Source organism: Perca flavescens, chromosome 5 (genome assembly GCF_004354835.1).
Source record: "Perca flavescens isolate YP-PL-M2 chromosome 5, PFLA_1.0, whole genome shotgun sequence".
Classification (NCBI taxonomy): domain Eukaryota; kingdom Metazoa; phylum Chordata; class Actinopteri; order Perciformes; family Percidae; genus Perca; species Perca flavescens.
In genome coordinates this window covers 14,078,217-14,101,711 of record NC_041335.1, presented here as the reverse complement: position 1 = coordinate 14,101,711, position 23,495 = coordinate 14,078,217, and the positions used below count along the sequence as shown (strand labels likewise).

Sequence of the window (23,495 nt, the reverse complement as noted above, 5' to 3'; positions counted from 1 at the left end):
GCCTGTTCTACCAATATAACCTGACACAAGACTGATATACAGTAGCTAACGAAAGACTGATGAACACCACCGTACCTGCCCATGAAGTCGTCCTTCTTGCCAGCGTCTTTGTCCCAGACCGTAATGTCCACGTAGCCTCCCTGTTCATCATACATGTGGAAGTCAAACTGCTCTCTCCACTGGGGGTTCAGCGTTTTGGAAATTGTCTGAGTTAACAACAGAACAAAATACATTGTTTGTCCACATGTGCTTCTACATGTATTGTGGAAGGTTAGCTTCCAGCAATGTTTCAATAAGCATTACTTAATCTGACTTTAAAATGAATTGTATAACTGAAAAGGTCTGTCCCAATAGTTCTATTGTGTGCTGGATATGAAAATGAATACAATCTTACCATAATAAGGTTCCTTTCTTACTTTCATTACAGGGACACATCTAAAAAGGGCCTTATTATGGAGGTAACAGCCAAAATAAATATTCTCAAACAGGAGTGTGTTTACCTTGCTCTTGTACTTCTGGTGCCCCATCCTAAATTTGACGTAAGGGTCGCTGAGGCCGTTGGCATCCATGGGCTGGAGGTTGCGTCCTTCTATCAGACTGATGCTGACTATACCTCGCCACAGCTGGGCTTTTCTGTGCACATCTGACAGACGCATACTCTGGTACTGCAGAAGGCACACACACACACACACACACACACACACACACACACACACACACACACACACACACACACATTCATTCAAAGAAACATTTACAAAAACACGTGTGCATATTTACATACACAAGCATGTTACAACAATCACCCACAAAATTAACAGACGTATGCATTAATTAAACTCAAGAAAGAACTATGTCTTGTGTACACTTTGTCAACGGGAAAATATCCAATTACAAACACATCAAGACAACAGAGAGCAGCAGGCAAAACACACAAGATGAGACTTAAAACACAAAATGAGATAATTCAACACAATTTAACCCTGATGTGTGAGTTCACCTGACATGCCAGAACATCACTATGAATTACAAAACATTACAAACAAGTTTAAAATCCTGAAAAATGTCCTGGGAATGATGAATGTTCTTTAACCTCTGAGTGTTGACTGACAATCTACTGTAGACAAAAATAGCTTCCAGTGTGCACAAGATTGTATATGTCATTGTACCAGTCTGGCCTTTTGTTGTACAAATTCTTAATATAATAATAAAAAATAAATAAATCGGCGAGTGGTTTTTAGACTTTTGTAGTCTTATCCAAAACGGGCAGACCACTGAGATGCTGCTCCAGTGTAACTCGGTACGTTTCTTATGCCATCTGGCTGTACTGTAAGTTGACAGCGCTGCAAATTCAGATTGATGATTCTCCATATTTTAAGTCTGTATTTCTTCTCAGTTTTCTCAGCACTTACAGGCCTATTTAACCTCTCTTTGAATTGTGTCAGTATCCTTCACTAAAACAAAGAGCAGGGTATTTATTTGTCAAACAAATGCAACCCTCTCTCTCTCTTTCTCTCTCTCTCTGCCTTTCCCTCTCCTCCTTCCTCGTTAGGGAGAATTTATTAGCATAGCTTTTGTTTTGCGGGTGAATTTCATTAAACTCTGAACAAACCCTGCCTCGCAAGCACAGGCCTTTGATCTGGAGACGGAGCCTCTTAATTTCCATTCTCCAGACATTAAACAATGCGAATGGCTCCCTGCAATACAGCCAACCTCCCATGCTAAAACTCCCACATCTTTCATTTCTCCTGTTCACTTGCTGCAAACACATTGTATGCTAATGATGAGAGGTCGCTGTTATGTCCTACTCGAGCACAATCCTAATTGTTTCCTTGTTTTGGTGCTCCATATTTCTTGTTACAGAAAACCATGGGCTATTTGGATTGGGAATCCACATCCCTCTGCCAGAGCACAGCAGGAGAGAGACCATGCACAGAGTTGTTGGGGGGCTGAAAGTCTTCTAAGAGATACTAACATTCAGTTTAAAAACTAATACAGCATTGCACACAACTTTTGTCAGCCCTCTGAAAGAATAAAAGCGTTTGAAGTGCCAAACTAAGCATTTTGCCTAGTGGTAAAGTCAGATAGACCTGGATTTAATATGCATCTGACTCATAATCATTATCTCAAACTACTTCTTGAATAGTTTGCATCTTCTGCTGTGGGTTCTACACTCATAGATTCATTAAAAAGAAATGAGTGTAAAAATAACCGTGTGCTTGTATGCAGTCGAGCATGAAGGCACTCAGGAGCAAAGCCTTTTTTGGTGGGGTAGCACAGTAGCTAGTTAGTTAGTGTTTGAGCTAATTCCCGAGTCACAGGCGGGGTGGCCCAGTTTGGAGGCTTCAAAGACTCGGTTTGGGAAAGCACGATACAGCAGGACGTCTGCCCAGCTCTGACCAACACACTTCAAATGTGTATCTGTTTCTCTTGGTATGATTTTTCACTGTTACACTGTAATTAAGGAAACATGCAGTGTCTCTAGTTGCAATTTAGGAGATTGACTAAAAGCAAAAACTAAGTTTAGTTTCTTTCTCAATGACAACTTTTGACCATAAAAGGAAAAAGTAACAAAGCACCTTGATAAAAAGTGACACATGGGCAAAGCTGTGAATAAACACAGTTTTGTTCACAAATTTGTCTGATCCTAATACTACTGTATTTGAGCAGAAGTAAGGTTAAGTGCTTCATGCATGAGCCAATAAACAAAGGCAGAACTTCGACCAGCATGCTTTCTGTAAACATAAAAAATCAAAATTAAAATAAAACCAAAAGGTAGCAGTATCTTATGTATGGCAAGATGAGAACTAAACAATAATGTGAACATCGAAGATTTGAAGGGGTCTAAGAGTGTCCACACAGTCAACAATCAACAAACTTTCTTATTTCACAGTTGATTTGCTGTACAGGACTCATTTAAAACCCCAATTGCTTTATTTTCTCACACAGCAGCTGCAATACCCTTCGCAAATCAAAGGGGGGAGAAGCACAGATATACCACTGCATAATTTAACAGCTTAAAAGGACAAAAAAGTTCAATATAGATTTTTTTTTTTATTGTTAAGAAAAATATGCCGTGTATATCTTCACTGTAAATGGCACCATTGTTAGCCAGAGTCTAACGGTTCTAAAATTGAAACACTAAATATGTCAACATAATCCATAAAGAAAAATAAAGATATTTAAAAATCACTTATAACAATGGCAGTAATTGTAGCGCATTACTTCTTCCCTTGGTGTATATTTATATTACTTATGAATTGTCTTCGCAAATGTAAATACAGTTGACCATTAGGTTTAATCACACTTTCCAAAATAAAGTTGTTTACATCCCCTTAGGGGATGTAAATAGGGTATTGCAGCGTGTGGAAAACAAGCTAGTGACAATGAGAACTAAAGAACTGATAAAGAAAGAAAAACTGCCAATACCACTGTGGAAGGAGGAAAAGGACGGAGGAAGGGAGAGGGCCAGGGAGACTCCATCCATGTACCAGGACAAAAGTGAATAGTGCAGGATAGGTGAGGTGCAGTGTGCGGTCGGTAGTGGGGTTACAGTACAGTGGGGAGTTGTGTGGGTGGGGGAGTTACATGCTGTTTTAGTTTACCTTACTAGATCGTTTCCAGTTCCTTCTCAAAAGCATGGTCTGTAAATGAGACAAAGCTGTTACAGAGCGCCCCCTACTGTCTCCCCCTTAGAGCTACAGGGTCAGAGGTTAAAGGGCATGGCATATATGAAGAGGTTAGTCTTGGCCTGGTGCGGGGGGGGGGAGGCAGCTGTCTTCATGCAAGTAAGTTAAGTAAGCAGGGAGTGTATAGGAAGCGCTCTCATTTGTCATATGATGTTAGGAAGTATTTGCATAATGCAGACATGCACTCATCATACACACACACGCACATATAGACATACGTATATGTAAACAGTAGCTGCAGTTTGTGCCTCTCATACAGTACAGTGTAACCATTATTTTTTATACTTGATACTTTCACATATGCCATTTCCATTCTTAGACCCAAAGAAAGACTGGAACCGATGGCTGCTTCCTTGTTGGGTTTGCTTAGTTTTGACTTCTTTTTTCGGGTCCAATAATGGAGAATCATATGGAAAATCAGTTCAACATTGTTGTGTACTTCACTGTACACAAGAGTAAATAATGTTTTCTACTGGCAAGGCATAAAAGTAAGGATTACGGACATCTCAAAAATGCATAAGGTTTTGTTTAAGTTCTTGAAGCATGTCTCAAACGTGTGGCCTATTTCTGCCTATTTAAGTTAAATGTCATCATGAATGTCAAAGTTTCAAATATAAAAATAATCACATGAGAGGACTATTTACACTACCGGTCAAAAGTTTGGGGTCACTTAGAAATTTCCATTCCACTCCATTACAGACAGAATACCAGCTGAGATCAGCTGCATTGTTTGTTTTTTTAACCAGGGCAGCAGTTTTCAGATTACATTATGGGCTTACATAATTGTAAAAGGGTTCTCAACTGTTGTAGAAAGAAGTGGATGATCTTTAATGCAATATCTACATTGCCCATTATCAGCAACCATTCATCCAATGTTCCAAAGGCACATTCTGTTTACTAATCTGATATCATTTTAAAAGGCGAACTGAGAAAACATTGGACAACCCTTTTGCAATTATGTAAGCACATAATGTAATCTGAAAACTGCTGCCCTGGTTAAAAAAACAATGCAACTGATCTCAGCTGGTATTCTGTCTGTAATGGAGTGGAATGGAAATTTCTAAGTGACCCCAAACTTTTGACCGGTAGTGTACATGTGCACAAACAAACTCACACAATTCCCTCATGTCAACACTCATGAACTTGAAATAGTATAGAACCATCACGTACATAAACATTGTTGATGCTGCATGATTACTAAGAGCACCAGATATTAGCAGTGAAAAAAAAGATTCATTTAAAAGTAGATTCAAGTTCTGTATTTTCCCTTACCCTTTCATACCAGTAGATGGCAACACAGAGAGTGATCCAGAAAGTACTAGTGTAACCTTGTACTCATTTTCTTCACAGTTGGAGAAATCCAAAATGATGCTTAACCTAAATAGAGTTTATTTGTTCTGTCAAATGTGGACTCTCTGAACTACAGTACTAAATAAGCAGCAGAATTAAGACATCAGATCAAAAGGAATAAAATATTTCCCCCATGACTGCCTTGTTCCGGATCGAGCATGCAGGGGTCCAATTAAACAAACAAATAATTGAACAGAAATAAATGCAACTCTGAAACATTGAGCATGTCCGCAGAGGCACGAGCCTACATAATTAGAAAAGAAAATCCAGTGCTCTTTGAACATGGAACTTTTCCACAGAACATATTAATTACACTCATGTTAATGCATATGTATTTGCTGAGTTGAAGAGTTTCCAGTAACTGAGGCTGAATGAAGCCAGCACATTCCAGTTCAACACAGCCTGCCTGGGCTTTCTGATGCATGGAGAAACACTTCACTGACCTGGAATAACACTGTTGCCGAACTTCAATTATAAATATTATAATACTTTTTATATTGACTTGAGGAGGAAATGTGTGTGCAGATAGAAAGAGAGATGAAAGAGGGTATATAGTTTTCTTACAGCATCCCTCACGTCTCCCTCCTTCGGTGACAGAGTGACAGCTAGTTCAAGGCTGCCCAGGTTATTTTGAGGGTACTGTGGGTCCTTCAGTTCCAGCGTCACATCCAGTGTCCTACAGGGAAGCACAGTAAACCACATACAAATGCATGCAGTAAGTGCTTACATAAATACTGTACATTCATATGCATTGAGTTCATGGATTCCATGTGTATATAAATGAATCCATGTATGTACACTAACACCCCATCCATGTTAACATATGACTGCGGATACACATATTTAATCACTTCAAGTCTGACTAAACAGACGTGGAGAGATAAGCTACCCAGCAAGCTGACTAATGCAGTCTGCTTCCTTCCTCTCTCCCTTCTAGCTGCCATTCTTGCGGTTAGAGTGAGTTACAATGACAACAAGCGATCAACCTTACCAACAATCTTAAACCATGTAAAAGAAAGGTAATTAGTAAGGGGATAGCAAGGCAGGAAATTGCTTGTTTTTAAAAGAACGCCATTTAACAAACGTATTTGTGCGCTTAACTCTGTTTAGACTTGCTCTTGGCAATAATCCAAATGGGCGCCCTCAACCAAAACTCAGGACACACGATTGTAACCTCACACACAAGTTGACTGGCAGGTACTTAAATACAGGTGCTGACTCTAAGCAACAGGAAAAGCTATGAATGTTTTATGTTGCTGTTCAGTGTTTGGTTACATCAGTAAGTTCTGATGAGAAGTGATGATCTCAACTTTGGGATAAAACAGCTTATTGGAAATAGACAGAGTAAGGTAATTTTTTTTAAACCGTGAATGATGAAAATGTGACTAAAACATCATTATTACACGTAACTTTGATAGACAGAAAATGCATTAAGGGGACACAAAGAACATTGATTCTCATGTTAAAGCAACACCAAAGCACTTTTCCTCTTCAGTCCTCTACAGGTTGGAAGGGGAATTGTCCTTTACCGTTCTCATTCAAACCATCGATCTGCTACTTGATCTGGCAAATCTGATCTTGCATAGTGCGGCGTTAGCCGATAGAGCGCCGCAGAGCGAATGAGGAAGTGTCGTTCACCCTGTTACGAGTTGATGAACCACTGACACAATTTTGGAAACATTATTTTAAGGTACAAAAGAATCCTGGTCCTGGTAATGTGCATGCTGGCTCCCTGTCACACGGTCATGGCTTACTGGAACGCTTGAATAAACTGGAGCCATCATTATTGTTATAAATAAAACTTTTCCTGCTATTACAAGTCCAATTGTCTGCTGTGAAAAAGGTCTACTCCCAGCATAGCTGACCCAACTTCCACCTGACAGGAGGTGTAATCAGCCAGAGTAATTGAAAACACCTGCGTGGGTGTGCAAAAAAAATAAATTATAAAAAAATAAAAAAAACTCAAATTCACACAGAAAAATGTTATACCTAATGCAAAGTGTTTGATGGCACAAAAGAGATGGAAACAAATTACTTTACTGATGATACAATGATTACACTTAAAGAGATGGCAGTATTTCCACTTAGCAGAAAATACATTATATTAAATTCCTCTTCATATACTTCTCTATATAATCAAAATCGAATGTAGCCCTGTTATGCTTCATGAGGTTTGAGGGGAGCTACTAAAAACCACCACCAGAGGGAGACAACAGGCTCTATATGATCAAAGTGACTGCATTGAAAGCAAGGAAAGGCGCTTGGATAGGATGGGTTTTAAGAAATTAGGTGTTACAAGATAGGACTCCCTTACCCTTAACCTCACCATCAAATCCGAATCTCTGAACATGGCCATTACTCGGGGAATGCAGCTACTAATGCAGTACTCCAATTACAAATCGGTCGAGAAGAGAGTACAGCAGAGCAAGAGATTGGGGGTGTGTAAGGAGTTAAATGGAAAGAAGAAAAGGAAGTAATACAAAAAGAGAAGACAAAAGAGACAAAGAGACCTCTGATGTTCCAGTGACTCCAGGTGGAGGTATGCTGAGCCCATGAAATCATCCTGAAGTCCAAAGTCATAGTCAAAAACCTACAAAGAGAAATTATACAGCAACTGTCAGCGGAGTACCCTCAGCACCACATTGCAAATGTTATCTGTCACCATAGTGACTGAGTTCATGTCCATTGGGACTTAATCGTCATCCAAAATACATCAGCAATTTATATATTATAGCAGGATGACATTTGAAGTCCAGGACGTATCTGCTGTACCTTGACGTATAGCGGGTCCTTCAGGGTTTCCACCAGAAGACTTACTCTCTCGTCCCACACTGGGTTGAGGTTCTTATGGATGGTCTTACTCCTGAACACCTCCTTTCCTGCAACCTTAAACTTCACATATGGGTCACTGGTCCCTAAAGCGAAAGGCAGCAAACACAGAGAAATACCGTTAGCTAATATGGTTAAGCAGAGTAACATCAAAATTAAGGGTCGATGCTGCCTATCTAAATATTTATAAGGAAAAGTGTCAAATTGAAAGTGTAAGCAGATCTCCTTATTCAGCGTATATCATTAGTTAAATTGTTCACTAAACATTGTGATAAAATAGCTACTGACATCAGTGTCAAAACATTCAAATGAACCTTGTCTGCAATATTGTTATCATATACTAAACAGGATTTGAAGAAAAAGAAAAAACTATTTTCTGAGAGGTTGAATAATTGCATTTCCAAATACAAAAAGCATATGTGTGCACAGTTTATGCACATATTTAATACCATGCAGTAGCCTAATTATATTATATATTCTCTGCTCCTCTCACAACAAAATCCATCTTTTGTTTTTTCTCAAATTTTTACACACAGACACACAAGGGCTGTTGTACAAGCTGCTCTGAAGGCCTAAGGAGAAGAAGGCAAATTGTGTGACTCATGCTCTGCTGTGGGTCATATGATTACAAGGATGTAATGCTGAAGCTGGCTGCTTGGATGCACAAGTCCCATACAGTGTCTCTATTTGACCACTAGGTGGTGCCATTGATTTATATTTGGGTTATTTTGTAGAAGTGCCAGGTCATTTTGATAAGATAAATGAATAAGGTAGTACAGTGGCTCAGTGGTTAGCACTTTTGCCTCACAGCAACAAGGTTCTGGGTTTGAATCCAGGTTGTTTCAAGTCTCCACTGTGTGGAGTTTGCATGTTCTCCCTGTGTTTGAGTGGGTTTCTCTAGGTAACTAGAACTACAGTTGAAAATTAGCTGGCTGGCTAACACTGGTGCATTTACAGAAATGTTGATTAATGTGCATTGTCCTAATAAATCTTTAATAATGCAAAACATTCATTGGGCTTGCATGCTTACAAACATGTCAACCTAAAAAACTAATCAGCACAAACTAATAATCTTTTATACATAAATGTAAACGCACACACACACTGTACTCAGTGAGATATATAAAAAACAAAGAGGCTAGAGGGTCTATAATTTATTACCTCTATGTATTCACAATTTCTTATGATGACCAAGAGGAAAAAATAAGATATTATAAATCTACATGTTATCAACCTGATAAATCGGCCTCCGCCTGTCCCATCCCATTTCTGCCTTACTCTAACTTCCATAAACTTCAGAACCAATTGGTTTGACAGACAAAGAAAAACTAAGAGAGAGACCAGACAGAAACACACCATAAAAGCGAAGAGCAGGGTCAATTAAAAGGATACAGAGCCCATGAAAGTAAAATAAATTACATAAAATAGTGTCAATGATACATTTCAATACGTATCACAAGTGGATTTTCTTCCATCAGATAAACAAGTTCAAATGTTTATTGCACCTGAATAGAAATGACAAGCAACAACACAGACGTAGGGAGACTGGGAAGTATTCACAATGCAGTGTTTGCATTCAGAGTTTGTGCTTGTGCAGGAGATAATCAGGTCTATTGGCTTGGCAGTCTGTTCACGTCCTGATTCAGATACCAAAAAGGGGCCAAAGGGACCTGATCAGGACTAATGACATTTCACATACATACTGCACAGTATATTCTTACTGCACACACAAGTACATTCAAACTACATTGGGCAGCTTATAGTCTTTTATTTGCAATCTTTTTATGAGTATTGTGTTTCTCCTACAACAGTATAGTGCAGAGAGAATAGACAGATAATATTTCAAAAGAGTGCCATAGACATGTTATATGGGTAGGTGAGACACTCACGAAGAACACAAGATATACAGTAACAGAGGGTTGGCTAACCTTTCAGGGTGCCAAAAAAGCTTAATGTAAAATTGTAGCATATATAATGTAAAATACTAATAAATACTAATGTACATGCAAGTCACATTAAGAGTAAGCATATTTTCTCTGAAAACAACTTGAGCACAAGGAGGCACATAAACACAAAGTTAATAGCCTATACGTACATAATATTGTCAATCAAAGCAATAAAATGTTACTTACTGAATATCACATTATTTACAATCAAAGAAACACGCAAGAAAATTGTATGTAGTGCCTGGATTCAGAGATGCTATGCCATTTGTACATTTGCTGTACATGGCTGGCTGTTCAACTCCACTACATGTATGAACAACTTGGTTCAACACTGATGCTCTTAGTTCATGGTATGACTACAGCTGCAAAATACATTGAAAGTGTTCCTACCTTTAAAAAATGACAACAATAACATTATTCTTTTCTCTTTACTTCTGCCATTCTTCCCTCCATCTTTGGCATCCACAAATTTCAGTCCCTAACCATCACTGCTTCCAGTGTTTAAAACATCTAACTGGAAGAATGATGAGCAGCAACTTCAGGTGAAACAGTACCCCGGACTGATCCGTTTGTACTGAACGTGTCTCAAATCTGTGTCATGTTATCATCCACTGTGACCAAAGTGATTACTCAGCGAATCACAAGAGAGATAAGGGAATTCTATTACCAAACAATTCTCACTCTGTGTTTTGAGATTTATACTTTTTGTGGATAAAACAAGAATCGAAGTGAACATATAAAATCTGTCGTACAGTACAATATACATATAACGTATGTGGACAAGAAGAAGAAGAAGAAGAAATTTCCGGTTAGTGCATAAGGGCCGTGCGTGACACTACCCTGTTGAAATGTACGGATTACACAGAATACATAGTGTATACATCTGAGTTGAGACAAACCTTACTGTATGGTCCATCATTAGCAAGAGAACAAACACCTGACTCACATAATGACTTTAATACAGGCAGTAAAAACTAAAGAGTGGCATGGGTTGTTTTGTCATTACAAGAGATGTGAGCAAAAACATATGGTTGTGATAAAAAAAATTAAGTTATTATATAAACAATATATATTATGTTGTTTATAGTGTTCACAGTATACTCAATCACAGGTCATTTGAGTCTGACTTAAGAGGGTCATTAATATCAATAATAAATAATAATAACAATAATAAAAGCATTAAATCAGCTTTTCCTGAGGTAAAAACTGCTGACAAGATTCTCAGCTGCCAGCCAGCTTTGATGTGAGAGCGGAAACATATGCACTCACACCGCACTGCTGGGAAAAGATGTCCACTTCTTGACATTTAAAGACCCTAATGAACTCCAGCAGAGATATAACCAACACGCCCTCACACACATACACCTCTTACACACTGTTGTCCTTGACATACCACTGTCCTGCAGCGAGAGGACAGGTGACAGGAAAAGAAAAAAAGAAAAAGGAGGTGAAAAGGGATAGCCTATACAGCTAGAAATGTCTGAGAGGGCATTACTGTATAGCATGACCGGCAGTAAATACAAAAGGAAAAAGCTGAATTCAGTAAATACAAGCATGAAATAAATAAAAAGAAATATATTTCCTTGTAATGAGGTGATACTTCATGAACTATCTAATGACAAGACTAAAGACAAATGGTCCCATACTGCATCATGGAGGCAAAAACTACTTATCTCTAAAACTGCAGCAACTCATTTTTTTCTGTCCATCTGTCTCTCTTTCTGTGTCACACTGGGTCGATATTCCCCGGACACGCATCCCTGGCTCAGAGTCTCTGCATCCCACAGTGCACTGCCAGCTTTATGGTGCCATAAACACACGCAGCCGGAGAAGTTTGAAATGGAAAAGGTTGGTGCTGTAGGTGGGTGGTGGCTGGATATGAGTGAGCGTGGGTAGAGCACAGAGGAGTGATTGCAGTGGTGCATTCTTGGCACTCAACCCTCATATATAACATGTATATAATTTATTTTAAATATTTCCCACAGTTGGGCAAAGTCCATTAAGAAAGAAAGTGATTGTATGTCCCACGTAGGGGCTGGTGGGTGGCTAGGTCAATAAGCAATAGGTACTATAAGATCAATAGGCTTTGGAAGAATGAATAATGGTTGACGAAAATGCCTAAACCCAGTTAGGGGTTAAAGACAGTAGGTTTGATGGATTGGCACACCCCGGATGTTTGTCCTCCTAGCAGGCAGAAGGCTGTGAAATGGAAGTGCTGGGTAAGGGGACACTGGGTATAAAAACTCAATGTGTCACACACTGATGAAATGGCAAAGGTAGGTAGGTGCTGCAGGCACAAAGTGGTTTTCTGTCTTTCTACAGTTGAGTGGAATTACTGATGAGGCATGTGGGCTAAAAAATCCAGTTCACGTGGCCGGGTTAGCTCAGTTGGTAGAGCAGGTGCACATATATGGAGGTGAAGAAGGACAGCAGAAGGTCCAGGGTTTGAACCCAACCTGAGACGATTTCCTGCATGTCATCCCCCTCTCGCTCCCCTTTCATATCTATGTGTTCTTTCCATTAAAGGCTGAAATGCCCCAAAAATATCTAAAAAAGAATTGAAAAGCATGGAAGTAGGTTTTAGAAGTTTCCACGTGCATTTAAAAGTAAACGGCAGCAATATAATATTTGCAATGTTTATAGAAATTAAGTATCTGAATACTCCGTTTTCAGAGATTCAACATACTACATTCAGCACTTCCCATCTGCATTTTCAGCTTTTTGTGTTGGGCTTTCTGAAACTGTCTTGAGGGGGGTATTGGCGGGAAGAGGCACTGCTGAAACCAGGTTGTGAGATAGTAAAACTGTCTGACTTCCATGGTTGAAAGTTCAACCACGGGTGCCCGGTTAGCTCAGTTGGTAGAGCGTGCACCTATATATAGAGGTTTACTCCTCGACGCAGCGGCCCCAGGTTGGACTCCGACCTGCGGCCCTTTGTTGCATGTCATTCTCTCTCTCTCTCTCTCTCTCTCTCTCTCTCTCTCTCTCTCTCTCTCTCTCTCTCTCTCTCTCTCTCTCTCTCTCTCTCTCTCTCTCTCTCTCTCTCTCTCTCTCTCTCTCTCTCTCTTCACGTCTTCACGTCTTCACCTGCCCTATCAAAATAAAGGCTGAAAATGCCCAAAAAATAATCTTAAAAGAAAGTTCAACCACTAACATTATTGTTTATCTTCACACCAGGTGCTAAGATCATGTGTCACCTACCAAGTCAGTTTCAGGGCACAGGTTACCATAGTAACAGACACAGACCCACAGTAAACCCTGTATTGGTCTATTATGTTGGTTATGCCATACACAGAAACTATTGCATGTCTGTTCGTCTAGGGAGAGAGATCACTCCTCAGTTGCTCTTCCTGGAGGCTTTTTCTGTTTTTCCCCATTATAGAGTTTTTTTTTCCTTCCTTACTTCCTTATCTGAAGTGACAGTCTAAGGACAGAGGGTGTCATATGCTGTAGAGATTGTAAAGGCCCGGGAGGCAAATTTGGTAATTTGTGATATTGGGGTATATAAATAACATTTAATTGACTATCTGTAACAGGGGCTTATCTGTGAACCTCGGTCTTGACACCACAAATCCAGGATTTCCCTGAATTTTGACATAAAAGACACGGTTAACTCCCTAATCCTCCCTTCTGGAGTCACGCCCTGGGTCCATGGGATGGTGGCTGGGTGAGTGGGCAAGTGGCTGGGTGACAAGAAAGACAAAGAGATACTGAGTGGTTCATATCAAGGTGTTAATCTATTTACCTTTTATGATGCTATTAGAACCAACCACTAAACACTGTAACAGTAGCTGGGAGGAGAAATAAATATGTAAGAAGACCCACTGGTGCACTCAGCAGGTAAATTTGTCTTGGGTGTGGTGCATAAGCAGATCTAAAAGCCCCTGATAGACTTGTTTTTGATAGCTGCTCTCTGTTTTCCTGAAAGGCAGTTAAAAACATAATCCACCACACGTAACTCTCTACTGATCACCTAATGGGCAGCAGCCATTAAAGTACTGCTCAGTGTCTGTCTGCCAGTAAGCAAGGCTACCCTGCCAGACGCCTGAGAACAGAACAGAATGCTTAAAAGCACAATCCATGATCCAAATGGAAACAACAGCCTCCACTGCCTTCTATTACCCTTTGAATGGTCATTTAATACAATGGTTAACACTAACACACTATTTGTTTGCATTTGAGCAAACAAACATTTAAAATTGTGATTTAATAACACAAAATGCTAATCCTCAACCTATAACTCAGACTCTTCATTTACAGTTCAGGTGAAAATACTTCAAACCATATGGGTCAAACATTACAAATGAATGCTTGATTTCACTTGCATGCAAATCCAGTCTCTCGCTTTCTTTCATGTAGTATTCTTTCTCATTTTCACCTCAATCCAATGGGACAATTCTTTTTTCTAACCTCTACTATGCATGTGCACAAGAACTTGACAGCAGGGGGACACAATATTTCTTAAATGCAAAATATGTGTCAGAATACCATTCTGAATTAAGTCCTGTGGTGGTGCAGAGATGTCCCGGTTTACTTAAGTCATTCTATACACTTGGAATAGATCCTCGCATAAATCTCAACATGATCATATTGATATTTTTTTCAATGACAATGAGAATAATGATGCAAACATGACCATTCCGTCTAATGTCGTGAATCATATGGTTTGCAATATCAGTCAAAATAATCACAATTAGAAATATTCCTCTTTGTGCAGCTCAACTTGACATGACAAAGAAAGGTAAAACGTAACAGCAACATCTTCATGTTATACACCCAAGACACCTTGAAACCTTGACAATCTAAGACACATTAATACAAGCAAAAGAGTATCCCTATTTCTGCATTCTCTGAGTCATGCATTAGAATGTAATACAAGTGAGTAGCATGCTAACACCTGTATATAATAAGTAAGACACATTACACTGGTAAATGTTGACACTAATTCCTGGGATGTCTGTAATATTCCTGAACAAAGAAAAGTGATCAGCTATAAGTCTCCTCAGATAAGCCTATCGGTGCATTCCCACATTGCAAATGTACCAATATGCAAAATCATATTTTACTGAAGTGTGTGCTAATAAAGTGCAGACACTTCTGTCCCACTCCTAACATACCAGCTGTTACCAATGGGAGGCAGTGTGTATCCATACACCCTGTACACACACATCTCAAAGCTGAAGTTATGTTTGTTTATTGTATGTTTATTTATTTTATGTTTGATCTGCAGCAGATTAATTGATACAATATAATTGTGCCATTTATTTGCCAAATTTGGTTTGATTATCAATAGAATTCTTTTCAGTTGTCAATCTCTCGAGCTTGGTGGCAATTGTTAAATCTAGTTCTTTTGCTGCTCTCTTCTTTCCTCTCTATATCTTTTGCTTCTTCATTCAACAACCTCCTTTATTTCCCGCTCTCACCATATTCCTTTTCTCTCTTTCACTCCGCTTGAGCTGTCTAAACTAAATCACGTTATAAAGCCTCATCACACTAACTTCCAGTTGATTTCTTTGCTGCCTTGGTGAAAGTTATGGCATGGACATAATCTAAGCGTATCATCCAACAGCCTGCTCACTCTTCAAGAAGCACAATTTGCCTTGTGGTAAAATGAAAATAACATTTGCAACACCAACATGGCCAAAACGATGGAGCATCCTAGAGTAGTGTCCCACTTCACTTATGAAGCTTTTTGATAGTACAAGGTAACGTGGATGTAAATACATTCTGGGTACCGAATTCAATACTTTTTTAGGCACCAACCGAATTGCCTCTATAATATTGAGTATCGAAAAATGCCTCATAATTCAATACCAAATTTCAATACCTGAGGAGTAAATGTCATCAGCAACAGTGAGCCAATAAGCATGCAGCATGCTTCTACCAAGATCTAATAATGCTGCTGATTGGCTATCTAACGTTACACCTCGTAGAGGTAGGCAGTAAACACACACAGAAAACAGGCTCTCGTATAAGGAGCTGAAAAATCGTTCAGGAAACGGTATCGAAGTTACGGTATTGGTATCGAAAACGATACCCAGCCTTACTGTTTAATGACCAGCGCCAGGCAGTTTCTTAAAAGGTATATTAAGCAATGTTAATCTAATAATCTTTGTAAACGGTCACCTAGCTCTCCATTTTCAGTGTGCGCCTAAAACAAATCTGGTGTTCCTACACAGCCCTGGCTGTGTAAATGCAAAACAAACAAAGGTGTGCGCGATCCAAACAACACTATTCCAGCCAATCAGCAACAGGTGGCACGTGCAAGCAAGTGATGGGTGGGGGTGGGTGGGGGAGAGGGGGAGGCAGCGGCCGGCCAGGAGTTACCAACAAGAACAGTTTGCAGTGAAACAGGGAAAGAGGACTATAAATAATAACTTAAAAAAGAAGTTGTATATGCGGGAAAGGAGGTGTTTCAACGCTGCAGAAACCTCCGTGATTTCAAAGGAATGAAAACTAATGAGGGCTCTGATCGTTACGGACATGTGAGTCTGCAGTTTCCAATAAGTCAGTTCAACCTCGTCCGTTTGCTATTGTTTGTGATGGCTGCTCCCAACTGGTTGGCTTTACAGTAGTAGTGACAGTTTTCTAATCCACAACCTAACGTGGTGCTAACATCAACTCTGCCATATTTCGTTTGGTCAGCAGAGACACTAACAGAAGTGGTTGCTGTGGCAATGCGCATCCATGAATCTGCGTGGCGGAGATTCTGAAGCAGGGGGTTGTATCGGTTTGGCAGTTGAGTTCAAAATATCAACAATCTTCTCGCAGCATCGCTTACTGCACCTTTAAATACAGAGAATGCAGTGTATCCAACCACTGTAAATGAGTGGTTTGTTTAACACACTTAAAGGGTCAATATAACAGCAACAATACATGCAAATCAATATGTAGTACTGTAGCATATAGTACGTACAGTAGTAGTATAATGTATTGGGTTTTTGCTCATCAAAATTTAATTTAAGGCCATTTAAGACTTATGGTCTTTAAATGGGGAATCTTTTGGGGGGAGAGGGGTTGCAAATAATACACAGTCAAGTCAACTAAATTGAGAAGACCTCAGAAACTTTTGAAGTCAGCTTGTTAGAGCTGTGTCATTATAGAGACAGGCTTAAAATACAGGACTGTTCATCAAAGTCTAATGCTGTCATATAAATGCCGGTGCTACTCTGGGAGTAAGCAACAACCCAAGAGCCTGCAAGTATGCCTCCAAACGCTCCAGACAAACCCCTGAGCACTAACCGAGGAGTGATTCAGTTCCAGCTACAAGAAAGAAGTCACGACAGGAGATGAACTTTGTGCCCGCATAAGTGTTTATTAATGGGTGAGGCAATTTTTGCACACTGATGCACTCACACATAAGTAGTCATTCCATTGACAAATGCACCACTACTCTTCCTCTCTGCGAAAACAAAGGACAACAAAGACTCCTGTCTGTGACAGTGGGAGGAAGAGCAGACAGTTCTGAGCTATGCATGCTGGGGAGAAGAGGCTTCAACTGCAGTGAAAAAGGATATATATATGAAGATAAGGTCATGTTGAAACTCGACACCACTTAACACGCTTTCCTGGTCAAGGCCTTTTTTAATAAGCTCACGAAAGGTGCTTGTTACTGACTGCAGGGTGAAAGATGATAATGATGATACTGGGTTGTGATTAGCCACACAAATAAAAAAATAAAGACAGTTCTTTTCTGTCATACGCCTTCCCACTGATGTGTGGAACAATTAATTATTCTGCTTCCCCATTTTCATCATTAATCTGTAGATAGTTATTACATATTCATGATCAATAGCTTTCAGTGTCAGCACAGGGAAGACAAACGGCCCTGAATTATTAACTGATCTTATGAGCAGGTAATTACATATCTACAGGGGACAGTGCGATATCATCTTCTTAAAATAAGTATCACACTCCATGAAAAAAAAAGATGAACTCGCTGCTTTGGATATTAAATTAAGATGCTACAGTAAAATATGCCACAAGTGGTATGCTTGTTCCTTTAAAAATAAATAAATAAAAAAAAGTCTGAATATTTCTCACAACACACATCTCAAAGGCTTTAAAATGCATGAGTGAAAAATAGCATGGGGCAGCTCTACGCACACTCAATTAATCTGAGCATTAGAAAAAAACACCATTTGTTATTGGTGAAATATGGCACATGATTTGAACTGGACTAAAACATTGTGGAGCTGAGATTTACTGATAACATTTAGAGTAATTAAAGATTAAAATACAATGAATATGGATGACAAACTGCATGCTGATCGCATTAGAAAGTCATCATAAATGTATAATGTTGGTATAAAATCAGTGCTACTTCAGTCCTCAAAACAACCCAGTTGTACAGTTTTCAAATATGATTTTATAAAGGGGAAATCGACTGCTACAGAAAATAAGAGAATATACACTATGTGCCTGTCGGTTCAGTTTATGATAGATGACTTTTCACATCTATGACAGCTCCACTCAAATATATATATCATACAGTTTAAACAGAGATTAGTGGCTGGTCAAACGACATCTACATTTATTTACATTGTATTTGCTTACTTTGCCAGTAACAAATATATTAAATAACAGGGTTTCCTGAAAAATACCACTTCCACAAAAATTTAAATGAAATATATCATTAACATAGGAAAACATATCTGCAAGTCAGTTCGCAATATCAAACATCCAATACACTTAGTCTTCATGCATGAACCCTTGGCTGTAAAAGCAGAAGTTCCAATACTGCATACATTTTCTAACTACAAAACTCTCAACCTGGGAATGAAGAAAGACAAATTACTGCCCCAACTATCACTTAAAAGAGGAAACTATATTCCATTAGAAGATAATAAAAGTAGCACCATATTTATGTCAGTATTAACCTTAAAATGAAATGGTCATTCTGAACTTTTCCTTCCTCTTGGCATTTCACTAATATAGAGTGCAGGAGGATGTATTCAGAGTTGGCCAACACATTGCCTGTCAAAAGCCTGCCATTAAGAACCACACCATGAAGGAGGCTCACTGATGCTTGTCATAAGATGTGAGAACTGGAGAGGAGAATGTAGTAAAGCTGCCCATAAAACCCTCAGTCATGCTGGAGCTGCAAACCCCCAACAGCCTCATGCTTAGATTGTGGGCACTGTGTTTGGCTGTGAATGTGAGTGTGTATATACATGCGTGTGTGAGCTGCTGGCCTATGTGTAGTGTCACGACTGACGGATGGCTGCGGCTCTGGGGTTTCCCATTACCCAGAATGCAATCTGCTCAAGAGGATGTATTGGCTGTAAAAGGCTGCAAAGACGAGAAACTGCATCAAGGGATGCCGACAGATGGATTGGGAGCCTGCCTCATGACAATTGCACACAATCACACGCATGCATGCCTCTGCCTCTTGCTGCTTTATGCTGAGGAGTCCACCTACATTTACCCCAAATTATTTTCTCAAATGTCCAAATAAAATGCAAAGTGTGAGATACCGTAAAACAATAAGATCTCTTGCTTAATACAGCTGAGCCGAATGAGCAGAAACTAAATAAAGCAGAAAACTGCACAGCATGTGGAAGAATAGCATGGGAGGTGAAAAAGCAATGAAAGGGACTTGAAATAAAACAAGAGACAATATGCCAACTGTGGTGCCAAGCTCTCCCTCTTTTACCATTTTCACATCTTAAGAAACTGTTGTTCGACAGGCGAGATAATTTAGGCTCACTGGTCTTAGCCGTACTTTGAGAACTGAGAACACAGTGTAAACCTCCACACATAACAACATAAGTCCTTTAAATATGAATGCACACACATTCAACGCACATGTACGGACCATGTGCAATAACGCTAGTACTTTTAGTGTGTATATTTCTTTACTCTTTACTTTTACTATTTATTTATTGTCTTTTTAGATTTAGACTTATGTTTATTGGGTGAACTGCAGCTAAGAATTTCGTTGTTAATTTTTGTGCAATGACAATAAAGCTTCTAATAAATCCGATATGAACACAAAATGTGCCAGCACACGCAACATTATTAGTCATTAATTCATTAATAAGACTCAGAGGGATGAAATTACAGTAGTTTCTAGAAGGAATGTATAAGGACTAGGAATCATGCTATTGCTGCACATATTGCTAGTGCAGCCAATGTTTATAGACAAATCACATTTAGAATTCATATTTAATACAATTATATGAATTGTAAAATTAAGTGCATAAATATATTGTGGGGCGCTTTTTTCACATCAGTTGTGGGAATATTGTGTCTAAATGTGACTTAAAGTCTGAATGGATAAAACAGCTACTTATACACCTATTTTTAGTTGGTCATCCGTTTGATTCATCTGCTAATTTTGCTATGGATATGACAAATGCTGATAACTCCATCCTGTGCCCCATAATTTATAAAGCTGTACACATTTGTAAATGGTGCATTTCATGTGGCTAAACAACGGGGATGAATAGGTGGGCCACATAAAGGTAAGAATAGAAAAACAAAAAAGTTGCAAGGAGAGAGAATTCAAATAGCCTCCATCATGAGAGGAAATGATGAGAAATACCAGCCAGCACATGAGAGAAGATGAGACAAGGCAGCTTGTGATGAAGAACTAATGATAGCATAAACCCACAACATAGAGTACATTTGAATGATGTCAGGCTTTTGTAGTGTCTACCACCACCTATGGACAAATGCCTTTTAAAGAAAAAGGTGGTTACATTTTAATATGTTTTCAAATAATGACCTTAGTCGGATGAACATAAAGACAAAATATCACACTGATTGTAATAGCAACAATTTGGCCCCCTCTTGGCCATATTTTCCGTAAACATAACATTCAGTTCCATTGCTATGCAGATGACACCCAACTCTACCTATCCACTAAACCCACCACATCCCTCCCTCCCACCTCTCTATTAAATTGTCTTCAGGAAATCAGATCCTGGTTCTCCCTAAACTTTCTCAAGCTCTACAGTGACAAAACTAAACTCCTCCTTATTGGCACCAAATCAATCCTCTCAAAAATAAATGACTTCTCTATCTCCATCGACAATTCATCTGTGTCCCCCTCCCCCCTAGTTAAGAGTCTGGGTGTCATCCTAGATAGCACTCTGTCATTCCAGTCCCATATCAATAACATCACTCGGTCAGCATATTTCCATTTACGTAACATGTCTCGCCTGCGCCCGTCTCTCTCCCCCAACAGTGCTGAAATTCTGGTTCACACCCTGTTCACCTCCCGATTAGATTATTGCAACTCTCTCCTCTATGGTTTACCTGACAAATCCATCCATAAACTACAACTAGTCCAAAACTCTGCTGCCCGCATCATTACCAGAACCCCCTCCATCAGTCACATAACACCTGTCCTGCAGCAACTTCATTGGCTCCCCATGAAATACCGCATCATTTACAAGATCCTCCTCCTTACATTTAAAGCTATCAACAATCTTGCCCTTCAGTATCTCACCGAGCTTCTCCATATTAAGACACCTACCCGTTCTCTCAGGTCATCTTCCTCCATCCAGCTCATCCTCCCACCTGCTCGTCTGGTCACCATGGGGTCTAGAGCTTTCAGTCATTCAACCCCACCTCTGGAACTCTCTGCCCCACTACATTCAACACTCCACGTCCATAACCACTTTCAAATCTCACCTAAAAACTCATCTTTTCAGACAGGCTTACTCTCTTTAATTCTTTTATTAATAGTATTATCATGTTATTTTATTGCTTGTTTCTCTGATTGCTTGTTTAATGTATTGAGTGTTTTATTGCTGATTTTGTAAGGTGAGCTTGAGTGTTTAGAAAGGCGCCTATAAATAAAATGCATTATTATTATTATTATTATTATTATTATTAATTTGATATTCAGCAATCAAGTAAAAGTAAACTACGCCTAAAATGGAGTACAGTGGATTATGTGTATTACAAATTGCACCTGGGACATTTCCATAATTAGCCTTCATACCATGCAAACCAGAGTAGAGCAGCATGAATAGTTCTGGTGCTAATGTGCATCAGGAGTCCAATCACAGTTTTAGAGCCTGAGAGGGATGGATGTCAGGCAGCACAGGGATACATTCAAAGAATCAGCTTTAAAAGCATTTTGAAACATAAATAATAAAACAAAATAAAAATGATATGGTGACTTTGAAAAGCTAGTGGTCAATCAAACACTTTACTACAGCAGATACTCCGAAGAGATAGACAGATATGGTTAAAACACAACTGCACATCCCGTGTTCACAACACACAAAAAACACGGACACAAACGATCCAGACGCAAAGGGTCATGTTCAACGCTGACGAATCCATCATCACCAGTCTCTGGTGTCAAAGACTGATTTTTGATATTTGCGTATGATTATAAAGCTCCTTAAACATCCCATCGTAAGTATCTATAACTCTTAAGCTTTATACAGTCAACTGAATCCAAAAAGGTTCTATGACAGAACTTCTGTCCCCCTCCATTAAAGTGGACAAAAAACTTGGTGATTTATCCTCTCTGACTGCTGGAAAGTCATTTCTTGATTTTGGAGTACAGTAGCTCCTGGGGAGGCCTTTAACACACATCAGCAGACTTCAGCAAAATCTCCACTATTAGGGCTGCACCATTAGCCTGATCGACACCAGACCCTTCTCAGTTGTAACTGAGAGTGGGTCTTGAATGGGCTCTCCGCCAGACTGACTTGCAGAGCAAATCTCAAATTTGCCGGAAGTTTGTCAGGGATTACCCAGGCTACTGCACCAAGTGACCTAAAACCAAAATCACAATGAATGCACATTTTACCTCGAAAACGATAAATGAACGATAATTAATCACGTTGTTCTAAATTATCTTTTATGAAGCCAAAATGTTTTTCGATTAACCGTCCAGCCCTATCCACTATGATCAGATTTTTTTGTGTTAAGAGCTATTAAATCTTCTCTGTGTTCATGTGCCTGTGGAAAAGCCCAACATCCAAGAAGTTGAGGTTGGTTGGTAAACACCACTGAATTCACATGCTGTTTTCTCTAAAAGTGAACACTTCAGTCACAAGACACACAATACATAAATTCAGTTCAGTAATATGCATCCTCTACATCCACGCTCACACACAAACGGTTTTAGGAAGAGAGGCTGTCCTGTCTTGGGCTACAGACAGTTGTTTCTCAACCAAAGGGAACTAGGAGTAGAGACAGCAAGTGTGTTTTTATCGGAGGTCACCTTCCAAGCTGCAAAACGTCCCACTGGTAGGTCTAAGTCAGGGTTAGGACCGTGGGGACACAACAGGGTCTTTCCCCTATAGGATAAGTGAAAGTAATATTCAAAGCAAGGTTCTTTGAGAGGTAGAATTTGCTGGGCTGGCTATCATCATGTGGGCCTGTGGCAATCACAGCTTTTAAGGTTTATCTTTCTGCAGTTGAAATTCAATACAGTATCATCAGCGGAAGGTGTAAATGAGGCAGGATTAGACGAGAAACCACATCATTAGGTTAGACCCTTCTGTACAAGTGGTACCTTGCTCAAACAACTGTGAATTATATCTATCTACCTCATTCATCCATATCTAATGCTTTGTTGTTATCTTGTCATAATATTAAACCATGTCGAGTGTTGGCTGTCTCTCCTGGCGACAAATTGTGAAATGGTTTTTGCATTGTTATCAGTCTGATAACAATGCCAGAAAGTTATTGTGATTGTACTGAAAAATCT

At 39.3% G+C, this 23,495-nt stretch overlaps 1 protein-coding gene across 5 annotated transcripts in view; it reads right to left on the bottom strand.

The window, feature by feature from the left end:
• mctp1a (multiple C2 domains, transmembrane 1a) overlaps nucleotides 1-23,495 on the bottom strand; it is a 147,008-nt gene that overhangs the window by 63,207 nt on the left and 60,306 nt on the right. For all 5 annotated transcript variants that reach the window (XM_028578063.1, XM_028578062.1, XM_028578064.1 and 2 more), the window contains 6 exons: nucleotides 7,812-7,954; nucleotides 7,550-7,629; nucleotides 5,604-5,715; nucleotides 3,606-3,644; nucleotides 501-665; nucleotides 76-206 (listed from right to left, as the gene is read on the bottom strand). In XM_028578063.1, coding sequence (XP_028433864.1) covers nucleotides 76-206; nucleotides 501-665; nucleotides 3,606-3,644; nucleotides 5,604-5,715; nucleotides 7,550-7,629; nucleotides 7,812-7,954 — 670 coding nt within the window. The remainder of the gene's footprint in view (nucleotides 1-75; nucleotides 207-500; nucleotides 666-3,605; nucleotides 3,645-5,603; nucleotides 5,716-7,549; nucleotides 7,630-7,811; nucleotides 7,955-23,495) is intronic.